Genomic DNA, 19,098 nt, shown 5'->3' with positions numbered 1-19,098 from the left:
GATCTCTGAGTTCAAGCCAGCCTGGCTTACAGAAAAAGTTCCAGAATAGCCAGGGCTATCTCAAAAAAACTAAAATAGGCACACGCCTTTAATCCCAGCACTTGGGAGGCAAGAGGCAGGTAGTTTTCTGAGGTCCAGGTCAGCCTGGTCTACAGAGTGAATTACAGGGACAGCCAGGGCTACACAGAGTAAACCCTGTCTCAAAAACCCAAAAACAAACCAAAACAAAACAAAAAACTTTATGGAGAGCCAAGCCTTGCCAGGTACTGGGGACACAGTAACCAAGGATCCAAGTCCCTTAGTAGGAAGAAGTAAACAAGTAGACAAAGAAATTTATAAATTTAAAAAGCCAAAGGTGGGGCTGGAGAGATGGCTCAGCGGTAAAGAGCACTGATTGCTCTTCTGAGGACCCTGAGTTCAAATTCCAGCAGGCCACATGGTGGCTCACAACCATCTGTAATGAGATCTGACGCACTCTTCTGGCGTGTCTGAAGACAGCTACAGTGTACTTACATGTAATAAATAAATAAATCTTAAAAAAGAAAAAAAGCCAAAGATGTCAGTATTTGTACAAAGGAAAAAAAAAAGGGTAATCGGTGAACCCTAACATGAGGGAAACCACGAAAACTAGGAGACAGTTAACCCAGGCTAACCTCAAACTTGCCATGTAGCCAAGGATGACCCTGAACTTTTCCCCTTTCTGGACAAGGTTTCTTCAGGTAGTTCTGGTTGTCCTGGAACTCTTTCTGTAGATCAAGGTGGCCTTGAACTCGCAGGTCCACGTGCCTCTGCCTCCTGCGTGCTGGGATTAAAGGAGTGTACCACCATGCCCTGCATTCTCTTCTTAAGTGATTTCAGTGTGCTACCTAGGAACCAACCCTTGAGTTTCTGATCCTTCTGCTTCCAGACCCTACTGCTAGGATGATATAATGTGCCACTATGCAGAGGATCAAACCCAAGGCTTCCTGCCTGCCTCACACCCAGGGCTTCCTGCCTGCCTCACAAGGACTCTACCAACCAGCCTCCATCCTTAGTTCTAACAAGAGAGAACTTCAGTTCATTTAGCCATGTGGGAGAGCATTCTTAATAAACAAACAAACCAGCAAACAAACAAACAAGCCCTAAACCGAGAGCATGCTCAGAGTGTCTGGGAAAGAGAGGCCAGGGTGTCAGAGGCTGTGAGGGGTGATGGGATGAGGGTCAGAGGATCAGAGGGTCAGAGGGTCAGAGGAGCTGACTACCAAAGGCAGCACCGGGCCAGAAGGGAATGTTCAATTCCAATGGCTTACGAGGTACCGGATGGAAATCTGCACAGCCTTCCTTGTGTGGCCAGAAAAAGCAAACGGCTGGCCTGCATCCTCGGGGAATCACTGGGATGGGAGACCAGCTTACTCTGTTACAGCAAGTGTAGGCCTGCCTCCTAGACTTGAGCGGCTTAAGAGATGCCAAATGCAACTCCAGCAGAGGCCAGGTTGCCTCCGCTGCAGAAACAAACAAAGCCAAGGCGCCCAGAGCCTGGAGCACCATGGTTCCTTCCTTATACGTGGAGGAGGGGACTCTGCCAGGACACAGGCTGCCGCCCACAGTGGCCCCTCAATGCCCTGTGTACATTCCGTCATCGAGATGAGGCGAGTTAGGGCCACACTTAAAGACAGCGGAGAAATACAAGTTGTGTGTCTAGAAGCTACTCAAACAGGAATGTTTAGAAATTGGCAATAATGATCCTACAGGCTCCCTGGGGCTCAGACACTTGGAAACACTTATGGTGCGAGGGTCAGAGGAGGGACAAACCCAGCTCTAGTTCCAGGTGAGCGAAGTTTTCCTTGGTGCCCTAGTGTTCCCCGGGTGGCCCCCTGCTGACCTCCAGATGGTAATCCCCCTAAGCCTTTCTGCTCCCTGGCACCTAAGCCTCTGCTCCTCAGGAGGACTGGGTAAATCCTCATTGCCAGCCAGCCAGAACTGGGTGGGACAGCCCTTCTCAGCCTCCTCCTTCTCCCTAGGGGCCTAGAGCAACACAGCTTGGGGCACAGGGGTGGGGTGAGGGGGGGGACTGGAAAAAATCAAGCCTGAACTGGTGCTGGCTGCTGCTTGCCAACATACTGGGGAACCCCCGACTGGGACGGGGATGACAGTGGAACAGAGCTGGCTTTTCCACAAAAGCTTCCGGGCTAGTCTGGACAAATCAGTTTCTGTGGGTTTTCCATTCCTGAAGCATTCTGGGCCAGGGACCATCAGACTCAGACCTCCGTACCTTCCCTGACTTTCCCAATCAGCCATGGGAAGAGTAGAGAGAAAGTCCCCTTGGGCACCTGCAGAGGTCCTAAAGAGACCGTGTCCCTCCCTGCTGGCAAGCCTGGGTCTGCTTGTTCTGACCCGTCATCCTCCAGGTGATGAGGATTTTTCCAAGTCTGTCTCCAGAAACTTCAGCAACTCATGGGCAGGGCTGGATATTACATTTCTGCCCTTTCAGCCTGGCCCAGCAGGTCCTGACCAGCTCTGACCTGGCAGGAGCCCAGTTTGCTCAGAGTAGGTTGGGTTAACTCTCCAGGATCCCAGAGGAGTTCTGGGTGTCTGCCAAAGACTTGGGGCTCACCTCGGTAGGGAACTGCATGCTTTAGGGGAATTTCCCGAAAGAACAAAATGGAGGAAGGTTCTAGACAGAAGCCCTAAGGGAGACTCCAGCCTGCCCCTACCAGGTCGGCGCTTCTTGGCAGACAGCTTCAGCACTTCTGGTGAGCAGGTGGGTCAGCTTGAAATGAGCTCACAGATCACAGAGTCCCCTAGGATAATGTAATATCCCTGGGAACAAACTCCCTGGGGAGCAGCTTGAGCTAAGAGGAGGAATATGGGAAGGAGCAGCCAGGACAGCCTTTCTAAGGGGCCTCAGCGGAAACCACACAAAAGGCCTTTGCCATCAAGGTAACCTAGGAGGCTGCTTGGGATCCTGCAAGTGTGTATGTGCCTGCTCCCACCCAGCCAGGCTCTCCTGCGCTGGAGCCTAACTCCCTCCACCAAGACTCATCCCCAGTCTCCAGTCTCGTGGCTGTAGTTTGTTTCACGCAAGGACACACAAGGATGTGGGCTACGTAAACAAAGGACTATTTTTACTACCTCATTGTTTTCTCACTCAGCTTCCTAGCTCCTGAGCCAAGGTACACCCTGGAGCTGCCTGGGGCACACCATGTGCATCACAGATCTTCCGGCACTGCCAGCTCTGCCCCGCTAGGTTAGAGCATTGCTAGCCACCACTGTCAGGTGTGGCCTCCAGGCCCACAGGGTTCTTCAGTGTGGAGAGGATGCACCCATCCGACTATCTTTCTGAGGCTGGGTGCGGAAGTTAGAGGTGCCTGGGCTCAGGGCACTACCCATCCATCGTAGTGGGAAGTTTTACCAAGCTGTTCTCAGCCCCAGACCACCCAGGCTCACGGAGGAGGCTGCCAGGGTTGGGCTCCTAAAGGGGGTGGGGAGGTAAAGTTTGGGGATATATCTCTCAGGTTCAGAGTCAGAGCAACCCCTGCATGGAGCAGGCTTGGGAGTGAGGGGACATGGGGAGATTAATTTATCATTTGTTTATTTAATGTATACTGAGTATGCTGTCTTCATGCACACCAGAAGAGGGTGTCTGATTCCATTACTGATGATTGTGAGCCACCATGTGTTTGCTGGGATTTGAATTCAGGACCTCTGGAAGAGCAGTCAGTGTTCTGCTGACTCCATCTCTCCAGCCCAGACCTTTACTTCTTATCATCTTGAGAATCTCTCCAGTCAGTGTGGCCCGAGTCCCAGGCAGGCTGCTCCCCGAGCCGTACCACATGACCCCACTCTTGGCACACCACAGCTGATAAATGCAGACAACAGCCGGTGAGGTAAGTGTCATTGTTGTTCTTACACTCCAGATTAAGAAACGACCTATGATCTGCTCCTAACACACGCCGGTAACTGGCAGAGTCGGAGTTTGAACCCTGGCCTACAGCGCCAGAACCCCAAGCTCAGGACCATTGTTCTTGGAGCAAGTGTGGATGTCCTCTGGGGCTACCCTTAATGTGAGTTCCCACCTTCAGTAAACCTGGAGCTCTCTGCCTGGGAACAGGGCGGCAGCCTGGGCACTGGGTCCCGTTGGGTGACAGAAGAAAGCAGGGGGGTGCTGGGCACACGGGGTGCTGCTCGAGTCCTCCTCCCCCTCCCCCTCCCCGATTGCTGAGAGCAGAGCTGGCTGCAGTGGGAAGTGGGAGGAAGCCTCTGGCTGCCATGGCTTATTTTAACCACTTGATCATGATCAAGGATTTAATTTTATCCCCTTCCTTGCCTGGCTGTGATTGTGTTCAGAGTTTAAAGTACAGGGGAGAAGGAAGCCCCCCCCCCCAGAAGGCAGAGCTACTGTGCCCAGGCCCCGCTTGCCTTGCCATCTGGGGGACTCCTCTCAGCCCCACTGGCTGGGGATGTCCAAGGGGCATTAAGGCAGTTAACGCCCTTCCCCCACAGGCAAGAAGCCTCTTAAGTGAGACAGAGGCTCTGCGGTGGGGGAAGGCGGTCTGCCTTGGCTTCTACTGGGGATCTTCCCAGCTTGTCTGCCCTCATCGGGAAGCATTTAGTAGGCACCTAATTGGACTTGGGGCTGGGCTTCTCCCCAAGTACTGCAGATCAGTCTGTGTTCTGTGTGACGTATGAGTGGGTGGGGGTGGAGGGACACCTGCCAGGGTGACTTCACGGTGACCATATGTCCCGGCCAGCCCACTGTACATAGGTCACGCTGCTCAGCGTGTCCTATGCACTGTCATGGTTCCTTGGAGCAGCCTCATGGGATGGATGCTTCCCTTGGTCCCCAGAGCACGCAGTTTAAGCCATGACTCCCTAGACCCTAGCTGTGGCTAAGTGGACATAAAGATTTATATATTGTGGGAGCAAACAATGGTCTAAATCCAAGAGGCTTAAAGTGGAATCGAAATTTCTAGAAGAACCAGTTTAGCTTAGCAGTGAACTACAATGTCTGCTCAGTGTGATAGCTGAGAAAACAGGGTTCGGATGGCTGCTCAGGGCAGACGAGAAATACACACAGACATTACCCCTTCCCGAGGCTGGCATGTGCAGAGGGCCACACACAGACTATTAGCACCTAATGCCTACCAGCTGTGTCAAGACCTGGCCATTCAAGATACCCAATATCTTGGTCTGTTTTCTGTTGCTATATCAAGATACCTAAGACCAGGCAAGTCAGAAAATGTATTTGGCTCCTGGATTTGGAGGTCTGTGAAGGGCATGGTGTGGGTTTCTAGTGGAGGCTTTCTTCCTGCAGTGGGACACAGTGAAAGGCAACAGTTGATAATGCAGAGTAAGCCAGGCACAGGTCTCTTCCTCTGATACAGGTACAAGTGTCATCATGGGGGGTCCCACCTTATGACATCATCCAATCCTAATGACCCCTGAAAAACCCCATTCCCCATATCGTGGACACATGAATTTAGGGATTAAGTTTTCAACCCATGAACTTTAGGGGCTACACTATAACACGCTATAAAGGAATAAAAGGTATTTGTGAATGCTTACCTTCTCCTGCTGGAAAGCAGGGCCAGGAAGTGGAAAGTCTTGGAGATTCTGGGTCTGATGTTACCTCCCTAGGGCTGTGTAGGGTGGGCGGGGCTCCAGCAGGTGTGTAAACAGACTCTCCTTCTGGGAGCCTTGGGAAGAAGGCCAGGCAGAGGCTGGAAGGGTGGAACTTGGCAACAAGTAGAGAGCCAACTCTCCTGACTACCCTTCTCTGAAGAATGGGTACCGGTGGCCTTCTGGAAAGTATCCAGGCTGTCCGGGTGGAGAGAAGACACTAGCTGATATTAAGACACACGTGCGGGCTGAGTACAAAGCTTAATTACGGCGCTGGCTCAGCATGCATAGCACTGGTTTTATCCCCAGCACTGCATATACCCTGCCCACTTGTAATTCCTATACAAAAGAAGTTGAGGCAGGAGGATCGGAAATTCGAGGCCATCCTTAGATACATATTGTGAAGCCAGCCTCACAAACATAAGACCCTGTTTTGTCTTGATCTTGTATGTATGGGTATTTTGCCTGCATGCCCAGATATGTGCACCACATGCGTGCCTGACGCATTGGATCCCAAGAACTGGAGTTACAGACTTTATGAGCTGCCATGTAGGTGCTGGGAATTGAACCTGGGTCCTCTAAAGGAGCAGCCAGTGCTCTTAACTGCTGAGCCAGCTCTCAACTCTCCCCCTTTCAGGCATTATTTCACTGACTTCATCTCCTAAACAACCAGCTGTCTCCCGGAATATCAAATTATTTCAAAGGGCAGCATAAAAGGTAAATGGGCCCCCATAGTTAGTTGGAGTCTAGTTCATCTTGTGGGAAAGGTGCGGCTGTCCAGGTGCGGGGATCTCGCTCACAGGACTGCAGTGGGGTGTGGTGTGGTGTGGTGTTGAGGTCCCCTGGAGTCCAGAGCTGCCCCATTCAGGAAGTTGACCCCCACCTCCATCAACTAGATCGGGTGCCACAGAAGGGAATGATTTCTCTGAGACAAAGGACCCTGTTCAAAGGCTGAGGGCAGCCTGGATGCTCACAGCTGCTACCTACCTAAGGGGTTGAGAACCATTTAATCCAGTCTCAATTGCATCCTACTCAGGGAACGGGAGACGCCAACAAAGGCCAGGGTGTTCTGCCTCCCGGCCCTCCAGGTCCCTAGGCCCCCTCCAGGCTGTGGACACTCTGCATCCCATCTTCATCCCAATCCTTCGTCCGTCTGTCCAAGCTCATTATCAGCAGCCGTGCATCTGCGGCTCGGAAGGCAGAGCCCTGGGGGGTCTGCTGTGGTGACCTGGTGCTTTTGAAGCGACCAGTTTCCTTTTACAGACTCCTGAGTTAGACAGTTCAAGGTGAGTGACTGGCAGCTCCAACCAAGCTCCGCTGGAGGCTGGACCAGAGCCAGCACCTCCCCATGCCCCTCCCCCTGAAAAATTAGCTAAACTACCAGGTTGGCCCCGAGCAAGCCTGAGCCCCTAAATAGGCAAGTACAGCGCCCTTCGCCCTCTTTTGAGACAGGGTCTTAGTATGTAGCCCTGGCTGTCCTGGAACTGTGTCGACCAGGCTGGCGTCACGCTCCCAGATATCCACCCACCTCCCTCCCACTTTGAGGTAAGGTCTTACTTAGTTCACACTGGCCTGGAACCGACTATACAGCCAAAGATGACCACAAACTCCTGATTCTCCTTCTACCTCATGAGAGCTGAGACGTGTAAGTGTGAATATGCCCGCCTTTTTTTTTTTCTTTTCCTTTTCCTTTTCAAGACAGGTATCATTGTGGTGGCCTGGAACTCCCCTCAATCCTCCTGTCCCAGACTCACAGCCTGACAATTCCTGGGATTGCAGGTATGAGACACCACAATTGGTTTACATGGTGCTGGGGAATCAACACAGGGCTTCAGGCATGCTAAGTATGTACTAACCACTGAGTTACATCCCCAATCCAGGCCACACCCACTTATCAAACTTGATGCTGCCCTCCCTCCTCTGAATGTCTCCTGGGAAGGGGCCCATAGTGTCAGCTCTGAGAGAGAAATCAGCTCAGGTCACCCACCAAGCTGTGAAAAATCTTTATTGTTATTTTTTCCTGCATTAGATAGACTTTCAGTTAGAATAAGAAGCCACAGCAATACTTGCGTCTTTCTTCCTCAGAGGCTGAGCTGAGAACCACTGCTAAGGTAGAACACACACCATCACCAGGGCTTGGCCTCGAGACAGTCATGGAACCAAGTGAAGCTGGCGACACCCGATTTTAGATATAATCACTCGAGTGAGGGAGACTGAACAACCCCGTCTCTGCCCGGGGCCCAGCCACATCTCCAGGCCACACTGCGCCAGCAGAGCAGGCTCCTGTCTGTCAGTGTGAGCTCATACCGTGGCTGCACACACACACACACACACACACACACACACACACACACACGTTGCTCCTGGAACGATGCTGTCCTCTCAGGTTCTTGCTGGTCAGGCTGGGCGGGGCTGGTTCTCCACTGTCCTTGCTCCCTGGGGCTCGATGGGCACCGCAAGCCTGTCACTGCTAACAGGCCGAGGAGCTGAAGGGCATGCTGTTCAAATCCTCCTCCTGGAACAAGGCTCAGGAGCTTGAGCCATCCACCGACAGTGAGGCCCCAGGGCTTGGTCTCAAGACACGCTGGCACCGGGCGCCTGCACTCTCCTGACAAGTGCGAGGCCTGGGCCCTGAGCCCTGAGAAGGGAAAAGATGCCCCAGAGAGCTCTGGGTCGTGGTGCCCAGGACCAGAATGGGCCATCGCCATTTCTCTCACTCCCAGGGAAGGTGTGGTGGGCGTGGGAAGTTGACCCAGATCCTTCTTTTCGGGAGCTGCTGTAAAATGTCACCCTTGGGCTGGATCTGAGTAGCCCGTGGGATCTGCTGTATGAAAGTCTAGCTGGTTTTCCAAGTGGGCGCTTCATAATAAATATTACTCTCCCTGCTTTGCTGACTCCGTGAGATACAATGGAACACGTATGCTACCCAGGAGCTATTGTCACTGGCTGTGGGGTTTGGGAAGCCTGGCTAGCTTGAGCTTGGAGCCTCTGGGGTTCTAGAAGTGAAACTGGGGTACCTGCTCGGGATCAAGGCTCTGGTAAAGAGCCCTTATAATCTTCAGGCCGCTGGTCAGCACTCCAGTACTTATCATGGGCTGGCCAGGGAGGCCTGAAGAGCTCTGCACAATCGATTCGCCCCAGGAAACTGGCTGGCTGCCAACTCTTAGAACCAAGTACATCGATCCTGACTCCTGGTCACCCCTGAGCTCTGGGCTGCTGGCTCAGAACAACACAAAGCTCCTTGGGGCCCCGTTCTCCAGCCGTGGCCCCTGCTCTGGGTCCCTGGGCTGGTGGAGGCAGGTGTGGTCATTAAAGCGCAGACATTCTCCAGGTGTACCCTCAGGCCTCGCATAAGCAGCAGAGTGGAAAGCAAGCCCGCAGACTTACTGCCAACCAAAATAAAGCAAACCCACTGAGAGCAGGCAGCAGCCAGCTCTTCGTGTAATAAATATTGCAAAGCTCATTTCATTTCTTTCTTTCTTTCTTTTTTTCAAGTCAAATATACCGATCTCCCAAGCCCTGTTCTCTGCATTCAGAACGGAGGAAGTTGATGTGAGAAGAACACCTGCAGCCAATCAAAGAAAAGACCACGTCCACTAGACAGCCAATCACAACCCTTTTCCAGTTTAAGCAGCCAATCGGGCCTCTTCACATTCCTAAAAAATGACCTAAATAAAGCACCAGAGCTCGGAGAGCTTCCAGAGAAGCCAGATACCGAGGCGCAAATTTTTAAAAAAATAAAGAGTCAGAAATAAAAATAAAAGGTTTCCGTTGGTCAAGATTTAAAAATAAAAAGGTTTCTTCCTGCAGCCAATCTCAAGTCCATCCCTTCAAGCCAACCACAAACCACCTTGATGGCACTCTGCTGAGTGGCTGGGTGGGGAGGGTCGGAAGGGGTAGGGGGAGCCAAGGGGAAGATGGTGGTTGGCTACCACTCAACCGGCAGAGGGGCCACTCAGATCTCTTGGCCATTGGCAGCTTCAAGGAGTTCCAAGGGGCTTCCAGCTACTGCCTCCGGTCTTCAGTCTCCGATCTGGAAAACGCCATCACCACGTCCTCTGCACCTGTACACCAGGGGACAAGAACTGCTGAGGGCTTCTGGTATCGGGACCGGGCAGAGAGGCTGTGCTCACTGGGGGGCACCCCTCCTTTATCTTCCCACGCCTGCCAAACAGTGCTAAGCTCAGAGAGCTTCAAAGGGTCCGGGATGTAATTCAGTTGATAGAGTACTTGTCTTGTATGCAAACCCCTGGGTTGGATCCCTAGCAGCACATGAACTGGGCGATGAGGCAAGTCCCTCATTCCTGTACTCAAGAATGAAGGCAAGGGGATCAGAAAGTTCATGGTCATCCTTGGCTACACAGCAAGTTCAGGGCCAGCCTGGGGCATACAGCAACCTAATAAAAACAACCGGGAAGGAGATGAATTGTTTCTAATTAAGTCTACCTCTCATTCCACTTCCTACAGCAATCCCGCCCTGCTGTAAAGCTTCAGGGTAAGGTCCAGAGCTGCGTGGCTGGGAGATGAGGCAGGTCCTGGGGCAGGACACTGCTCTGCCCTTGTCCCTTGCTCCGAGGGCATCACATTAGGGTGGGAGGTAAGATTTTCTTGGGAACCTCTTTCTTCTCAAGTAGAGATCTTGGGGCTGGAGAGATGGCTCAGTGGTTAAGAATACTAATTGCTCTTCAGAGGTCCTGAGTTCAATTCCCAGCAACCACATGGTAGCTCACAACCTTGTATAATGTGTTCTGATGCCCTCTTCTGGCCTGCAGGTATACATACAGATAGAGCGCCCATACATAAAAAGTGTAGATCTCAGTAGTGGAGAGAGTTCTTGCAGAGGACCCAGGATTGGTTCCCAACACCTACACACTGGCTCACAACAACCCTCTAGGATTAAAGCCATGCGCCATTATATCTAATGCCCCTAGTCATTGGTGACTGAAAGTCAACTGCAAAGTGCTTACTCCTCACCGCTGTATGGCGGGCAACACACCCCTGTATGTGTGTAAAGTCAGATGACAACCCTATAGAACTGGTCCTTTCCTTCCCCTTCACATGGGCTCTGGGGATCGAACTCAGGTGGCCCAGCTTGGCGGCAAGCACCTTTGCACGTTCAGCCATCTTGCCAGCCCTCCCACTATGAATCCAAACACTTTATCTTTGCAACAGCTTCCCTTTGCTCAAACCCAGCCCTTGTTCCAAGGAGCCTGGCCAAGTCCGTTCCCAGCCTGCTGCCTGCCAGGCTTGAGGGAAATGCATGATACCCACTCCTTATGGCCTTTCTTAAACCTGAATTTGAGATTCTAGTCCAGCCACTCATGGAATCGCACACTTTGTCTTGTTTTCCCTGAGACAAGCTCTGACACATAGCTTGGGGGAGGGGGGGTGGAAATGCTAAGGGACCCGAGCTGTTGGTACTGGAGCTGTCGAGCTGTGGGCACTTCCTGGTCCCTGCATGGCACTCTCTGCGAGGCCACAGTGAGGCCCCCTGCCTGTGGCGCTCTTGCACCCTTCCCTACTGTGCTGTTGGGGGCACTCTCCCAGGAAGAGGCAGATGGGAACCACAGGGAAAGGAACGGCCTCCAAGGGTTCGGCTGGGGTGCAGCAGGGACTCTGGCACTCGGACCAGGGTCAGCATAATGTTGGCCATCCTTGTCCACACCACAAGGAAGAGCTTCCTGTGCATCTCGCTGCCTGGGGGAGCCAGGAGGCGCCTCAGGTAGTGCTGCAGAAGGGTGGCCTATATGAACAGGTGACTTGTGGGACTCCTGCCTTCACATCAGCACCGTGATGCTAAGGGAACCTAGTCTACCATCTGCCCAGGCCGATTCTGCCTCATCGACATTCTTGGAAAGACAGACAAGCCTCCAGAAGGGAGCGCAGACATCTAGCTTCTTGCTTGAGAAGCTCTCAGAGCCTGTCTGTGTTCTCACTCGTCCTGGGACCTTGCACTATCACTGCAAGCAGGACGGTCGCCAGGATTACATCACTCCCTGTGTGGCGCCTGAGCTGGGTACCTAGCAGATGCTGGTTTCTCTGAGGGCTGCCTCTAGCTCGCTAGGCATGAGGGGGTCAAAGCAAGACTGTGCTGGGTGGTGTTGGCAGAAGATGCTTCTGTGGCAGTGAATGGCCACTCCCTCCCTTCCTCGTCTGCCTTGTGGGCTTTCTTGCAGGGACCTTGGGCCTCCTCAGAGAGCTGCATGCACAAAAATAGCACTGGGTCCCCAGGAGGGAATGGGCCATTGGCTCCTTAGAGAAGCTCAAATCCCCACCACTGGGCTCTGCAAACTGCCTGTGGATCCATGCCCCACACTAAGAAGACAAGAGCTGTGCTGGCTGCTTTTTATGTCAACTCAACACAAGGAGGGAACCTCAGCTGAGAAAATGCTCCCATAAGACTGGGCTGTGGCAAGCCTGTAGGGACTTTCATTAATTAGTGATGGATGTGGGAGGGTCCAGTCCATGGTGTACGGGGCCACCCCGGCCCGTGGTCCTGGGTCCCATAAAAAGCAGGCTGAGCAAGAAGTGGGGAGCAAGCCAGCGAGCAGCACCCTCCACGGCCTCTGCATCAGCTCTGCCTCCAGGTTCCTGCCCTGCCTGAGTCCTGCCCTCACTGCTGTTGATGACGAACTGTTCTATGGAAGCTGAGTGAAATAAACCCTTTCCTCCCGGTTGCTTTGGTCACAAAACTTCACAACAGCAATAGAAACCCTAATGAGAACAATGACCTTGTCAAGGTGACACATTTACTCTGATGAGTATGTAACAGGACACCTAGAGCAAAAGCTCTGTAAGAATTTTACCCTCCCACACTGCCAGCTGGCTAGATCCCTCCCTGACTGGGAAACCACAGGCCTCATTTCAGAGTCTATGTTCTGTTGCTGGGGCTGTAGGAGTCCTCAGAGATGCTGCCCATCCTGCACCCATTCCTGTTCCGAAGGGACTGGCTGACCACCAGAACTTCCTTCTTTCCTTCGAAGTCAGAGAGGGCAGAGCATCCTCTGACCTGTCCCTATCAAGAGCAGGCCAGGTACTCAGCATTCAACTAAAGCCAGAGGATGCTGGTGGTCCCTCCTGTCTATGGACTTTGGATCAGCAAACAAAAAGGATGGGAGAGCTACTCAGCTGGTCATCGTGGCTCCAGACCTAAAATTCAGTTCCCGAGACAAAGGGGCACAGAGATCCCTCAGGTACCCTCTCTACTGTCCTGTAAGTGCCCATCCTCTACCTCTAGGCCAGCAATCCATTTTATAGGAAAGCTTCTGTCTTCCCCAGTGATGTCCGCTGACAGCTCTTGTGCCTGAGCATCTGTTTATTGATTCCCACCAGATGCAGGCTAGCCCAGGCAGGCAGGGGCTACTCAGACGCTCGCTGCTGAGCATCTTCTCCAACACACTGAGCAATAAGACTAGTGAAACCAGACAGTGCGTGTCTCTCTCTCTCTCTCTCTCTCTCTTTCTCTCTCTCTCTCTCTCACACACACACACACACACACACACACATACACAGGAACTACAGATATGGACTTCCTATGAATATAGACAAATATGTTTAACAGAATGTTAGCAAATTACGCAGAGCAACATATAAAAGGGCTCATATTTCTAGACCAGAAGGAATTTATTCTAGGAATACAAGGTTGGCTTAAAATCTGAAAATCAGGTGATGTAATATGTCTACCAACAGAGTAAAGGGCAAACTCCACAAGATCCCCTTACCAGACACAGAAAGTGAATCTAACGAATCCAACATCCCTCATGATAGAGGATGCATCAGAGAGGAAACATGGAATTGTTCCACAACAGTCACTGACGAGAACACCACAGTGCAGAGCTAAAACCCGCCCCAGCGAGGTGGGAATAGAGGTCAGTCTGCTCTCACCATTTCTACTCAAACTGAGTTTCGTTTTGCTCTGGACTCTAGACAGGGTCTTGTGTAGCCCAGACCTGCCTCTGAATGGCAAACCTCTTCCTCCATCTGCTGGTGTTGACGGTTCTGGACTATGCCACCAAACCTTGTCTCTCTAGATTGTTCTAAAGGCTCATTCCTGGGCAGTTAGGCACAAATAACATCTCACACACATTAGAAAGAAGGAACTACGTCTATCATACTCTTCTAAGTAGAGAGTGCTCTGTAATTTCTACTTCCTAAACAGTTATCAGAAGTAGTAACTGTGCCAGGCGGTGGTGGCGCAGGCCTGTAATCCCAGCACTCTGGGAGGCAGAGTCAGGCGGATTTCTGAGTTCAAGGCCAGCCTGGTCTACAGAGTGAGTTCCAGGACAGTCAGGGCTATACAGAGAAACCCTGTCTCGAAAAAACAAAAAAACAAAACAAAACAACAAAAAAGAAGTAGTAACTATGATAAACATGATAAACGTGGAGAGCATAAGACCAGTATGTGAGTCTACCTGCATATACTAGCAATGAGTGTATTGACCCGAAAATGAAGTTAAGAAAAAAAACTGATGGTATCATTCATAATAATAAAACGACATTTAGGAACAAACTTTTCCACACTTGTTCATTAATCTGTGTGTGTGTGTGTGTGTGTGTGTGTGTGTATATATATATGTGTGTGAGCGCGCATGCGCAGTGACACGGCACACAGAGATCAGAGGACAAGTGTGGGAGTCTTTTCTCTCCTTCTACCATGTAGGTTCTTGAAGGTAGAACTCAGGCACTGTTTTGTTTTGTTTGTTGTTTCTGACATGAAGTTTCTCCATGTAGCCCTGGCTGTCCTTGAACTTGTGGGACTAAAGGCATGTACCACCTCCAACAGGCTAGGCCTTTCACTCTGATCACTTAAGAGAAAAAAAAAGTTGAAATCTATCACCTACTCACCACTAGCCCTTTTCTTTTCTTTAAATGTTTGTTTATTTATTTATTTAGCTTTCTTCAGACACACCAGTAGAAGGCATCAGATTCCATTATAGATGGTTGAAAGCCACCATGTGGTTGCTGGGAATTGAACTCAGAACCTCTGGAAGAGCAGTCAGTGCTCAACTGCTGAGCCATCTCCCCAGTCCACCATCCGCCCTTTTCAGCAAGGGATTAAACAAATAAATCCAGGGCTAGAAGCAAGAGGCTAGATGGCCACTGAGCTACATCTCCAGCTGAATTTAGTTTTCTTAGAGACAGGGTCTTGCTACGAAAGCCAGGCTGTACCCTTGCTATGTAATTCAGGATCCTCCTGCCTCTGCCTCCTGAGTGCTGGGATTATAGGCGTGGACATCAAACTCATGAGGGTAGCTCCGCATCATTCTGGAAACCCCAGTCCAAGTTCCAGGAGGTGCAGTTTCACACACATGAATAGGGCATGCAGGCTAAAAGACACAGACAGTAGCAAGTGCTGATATGAAGTGGGGAAAGAAATGAGAGCCTTCCCTGTACCAACCCCACACCTGTCTGATGGCCATTCTGTAAACAGTGCCCGAGTCTTGTGCCCAGGCAGCTGTAGTCTTCAGCACCATGGTGGTGGGAGTTAGGGGTGAGGGACATGGTCTCACCCAGGCTAGCTTTGATGAAGCCTTGAACTCACTGTGTAGTCAAGATGGCTTTCATCTTCTGACCTTCCTACCTCCCATTCCCGAGTGCTAAGCTTACAGGTGTGTACCTCACAGTTTTGTGTAGTTCTGGGGATCAAGCCAAGGCCTCAGGAATGCTGGGTAAGCAGTCTACAACTGACTCACATCCCCGTTGTATGGTCTCTATCTGGTGTACGTGCTATGTGATCAGGGGCTAGCCTTGTTCCTGGTCATACTCTGAGCACTTGTTCAGAGCCTCTGTTCAGAGACTGGAAGCAGCTGGGCGAGCCAGAGGCCCAGGCTACGGAGCCCTTGCCTCTAACTACACAGGACACCTTGTTATTTTTCCTAGGAGAAGAGAAACAACTGTCTGTCTGTAGTCGGCCAGGGCACGGAGGCATGCCAAGCCTCAGTCAAAGCCTGGACCAACCTCTCTGTGTCACTCTGAGGATAAAAACACAGCACCACCACAGCCCCGGATGCCTGGGGGAAATTCAACATGGAGTCAAGGGTCAACTGTCCTCCCTGCACTACTGTGGCTCACCCAAAAGCAGGGCTGAGGCCCAGCTCTCTGAACAGGGCGGGGCAGGCCTCCACTGGCCCTTCCACCCTACACCCAATGCCAGCTTCGGCCCTTTAGCAGAGCTAGTCAAGTGACTGGGAGAGAAAAATGACAAACACGCAGAAGCACAGAAACAGGGCCGCTGGCCCCTGGCGGGGGCGGGAGACAGACAATGGGGTCACTGGTCTGTTTGTGAGCTGGGGATGTATTCACACCAGCAGTGTTGGGAGCCAGGCTCTGTCTCAAGCCCGCACTCACGCCCAAATCAGATTCTATCAGTGACAGTGGGGTTTGGAGAAGGGGTCCTAAAGTGGGATGAGAATCACTCTTGCAATCTAAGTAAGACAGGTTCACCATATGTAGCTCAGGCTGACTCTGCACTTATCTCTTGCAAACCCAAAGATCCCACAACCAGGATGGGCAATGCCCTATGTAGATGGCATTGTGGAAAAGGGGAACTCACAGGTGCACCATCAGCCACAGCTGGACACCATATGACCTAAATCCTCAAAGACCGACTTCCATGACAACATGAGCCCTGGGGCTGGGGGCCTTGGCTCTGCTGCCCTTAAGTCACAACACCCCTTACTGTCATGGGGTCCCAGGACTATTCCAGCTTCAGGCATTCTGGGGTTAGACACCCATTATCTCTTATGCTCCCGTGGAGCCTTATACCTAACTAACCCAAGTACAAGATTAGAGACCTGGGAAGGTGCTTCCATCAGCAAAGTGCTTGCTCTGCACGCAGGACGTATATTTAGATCCTTTGGACCCATGTAACCATAGTGCATAGCAGGGTGTGTCTGAAACCTTCATGGCAGGCTCTACAGAGACACGAGTATCCTTGGGACTCATTGACCAGCCAGTTTAGCCAACTGGTAAACTCCAGACTCAGTCAGAGAGCCTATCTCAAAAACAAGGTGGAAGGCTGGCAAGATGGCGACTTAAGTCCCCGGGTCTGGTAAGGAGCAGACTGTGGGGCGAGCATCTGTAGTTGCAGCACGCCGAGGAGTTAGTTGTTGCTATTGCAGAGGACATCTGTTTGACTCCCAGCACCTACTCGGTGGCTCACAACCATTTGTAATTTTAGTTCCAGGAAACCCAATGGCTTCTTCTGACCTCTGTGGGCACCAGCCATTTTTGTGGTGCACAGACATAGATACAGGCAAAACATTCATAAATATAAAATAAAATAAGCCTTTTTTAAAAATTAGAAGCATGAAAAGCTAAAGAACTACAACCCTAAGGCTGCAGAGACTCCACACTCCCAAGGGGAGAGGGAGCCCCGTGAGTCACCAGCAATGTCGGGCACTTCGGTTAAGGGCTTCCATACCTCCAGGGAGTTCAGTGAGACAGCTCCAGCACACACGGCACCAGCTCCTGCTGGAGTAAAGGATGCCAGGACCACTGATCCCCACTGGGAGCTCTGCCCCTTCCCTGACTACTGGGTGGGAGCACTTCAGGCCATAAGCCCATCATCCAGAGTGTTCCCCAGTGCTTGTTATCTTACTCCTCAACAGCAATGCCTCAGCTTCCAGCTCTGGGGAATGGCCGCCTGGAAAAGCAGGTCCCAGAGGCCCGCCAGAGGAGAGAGCTTCTGAGGGGAGCGAGGCTGGCGCTCGCCCGGTACTGGGCTCCCTTCCACATACGCCAACACCCACTGGGCAGCGTGTGCTGGTTTTAGCAGCCCAAGGCTCTGAGCCAGGTGTTCTATACACCTCCGCTTTGATACCCCAAAGTTCCCAACGGATGCTTTTTACCCAAGGTAGCACCACACTTGAGTTGCTATGGGAACAGTGGGCTCTGATTCACCAAGGACTTAGCAGCAAGAGCAGCAGGAGGCTCAGTGGCGCCTTCTGGGCTCCAGCACCCAGAGCTGTCAGAGGTGGATTCCTAGCACAGGCTAATGAAGGCACAGGAGACAACTCCAGGCCCTTCCCAGGCCTCAGCTGCCTCAGGGTACCCCGGTAGCAAGACTTGGCATGTGGAACCTGGGCTGACCCTGACTACCTGTATCCAAGGGAAGTCCCCACCCGCCCAGCCTCAGTTTATGCATTTGCAAAGTATGTTAAAAGAGCACCTGTCCCATTTCTAAGACACTAGGGATAATATGTACGGCCAAGTTCAGCTGTTCCCTGAGGTCCTGCACCCAATCCCAGCCTTCACCCTGCCGAGGTGCAATGCACACGAAAGCACACACACACACACACACACAGGTACGCACAAGACACAGATACACACATGTACACAGACACAGACACACACACACACACACACACACACAACCTTTACAGCTTCTTTTCCTAGGTGAGGTACTCATTTTCTTCACTTAAATTTTCTAATGTCTCCCCCAAAATATTAGCTCTTGCAGACCAAAGAATTTGAGTATGTCATAAATACTAGTTAGCTTCAACTGTCAACTTGACAAAGCTTAGGATCACCTCAGAAGGGAGCTTCAACTGAAGGCGTACCCAGGTCAGAGCTGCTGTGGAGACTGTTTTTATTGCCAATGATCTAGGAGGCCAGCCCACTACAGAAGGCATCACTGCCTGGGTAGGTGCCCTGAGCTGCAGACGAAGGCCTGGTGGGAGCAGGGGTGGGGCAGCAGGGTGGCCTCTGCTGGGCCTCCTCAGCTGTGAGTCTTTTGGTCAGAGGTAAAGCTGTGTGGGACAGCAATCAGGCCTGCCTTGAGTGCCTGCTTGATGCCCTCAATAACGGCCTGTGACCTGTAAGATGAAAGAAATCCTTTCCTCTCCCAAGTACAACAGAAAAACAAACAAGCAAACAAACAGAACAAGATGGCATGTAGGGAGACACGGGCCTGTCTCCTGGAGGGCACACTATAGATCCGACATTAGGCTCTGCACACCAGGGCCACCCTGGAGGTCTTTCCTTTTTATGGCTTGTTTTTTGTTTTGTTTTGCTTTCCTTCCACCTCATCCCCCAGTCAGAGTTTTGACATCTTGTCTGAGGCTAACCTGGAATTCCTAAGCTCAGGTGACCCTACTACTGAGCTTCCACAGTAGCTAGTCAGTGGAAACTACCTCATCATAGCTAGCTTTGTTAACAATACAGCGTCCTAGGTACATGTGCAGCACGGTGACTCACTGAGGCAGGCAGCAGCACAGCAGCCTGCACTTTTACAGGGCCCTCTGCAGCACCGGCTCCAGTCAGCTGGAGTGCTAAGGTTGCAGGTGTGCAACACAAGGCCTGTTTTGTTTAAAATGCAGATTACCAGTCTCTCTGGCAGGAGATTCACTGGGGCTGAGGAAAGGCCTGGCACCCCCATTCCAACTTCCTGGGTGGGCCCCACTCCTAGTCAGTCACATGTGGAAGTCTGCAGTCAAAGCTCTTCTGCATTTGTACAGATACCCTACTGTCTGCCCTTCCTGGAGGACAGGGCTGTCCTCA

The 19,098-nt window shown here is 51.7% G+C and overlaps 1 protein-coding gene across 5 annotated transcripts in view; it reads right to left on the bottom strand.

Moving 5' to 3' along the window:
- Positions 1 to 9,350: 9,350 nt before the first annotated feature.
- Ctnnbip1 (catenin beta interacting protein 1) overlaps positions 9,351 to 19,098 on the bottom strand; it is a 52,410-nt gene continuing 42,662 nt past the window's right edge. For all 5 annotated transcript variants that reach the window (XM_052178193.1, XM_052178194.1, XM_052178191.1 and 2 more), the window contains one exon: positions 9,351 to 9,662. In XM_052178193.1, coding sequence (XP_052034153.1) covers positions 9,604 to 9,662 — 59 coding nt within the window. In that variant the 3' untranslated portion in view covers positions 9,351 to 9,603. The remainder of the gene's footprint in view (positions 9,663 to 19,098) is intronic.

This window comes from Apodemus sylvaticus, chromosome 3, assembly GCF_947179515.1.
Source record: "Apodemus sylvaticus chromosome 3, mApoSyl1.1, whole genome shotgun sequence".
NCBI lineage: Eukaryota > Metazoa > Chordata > Mammalia > Rodentia > Muridae > Apodemus > Apodemus sylvaticus.
The sequence above is the reverse complement of the archived record's forward strand: the minus strand, read 5'-3'. Positions and strand labels throughout refer to the sequence as shown.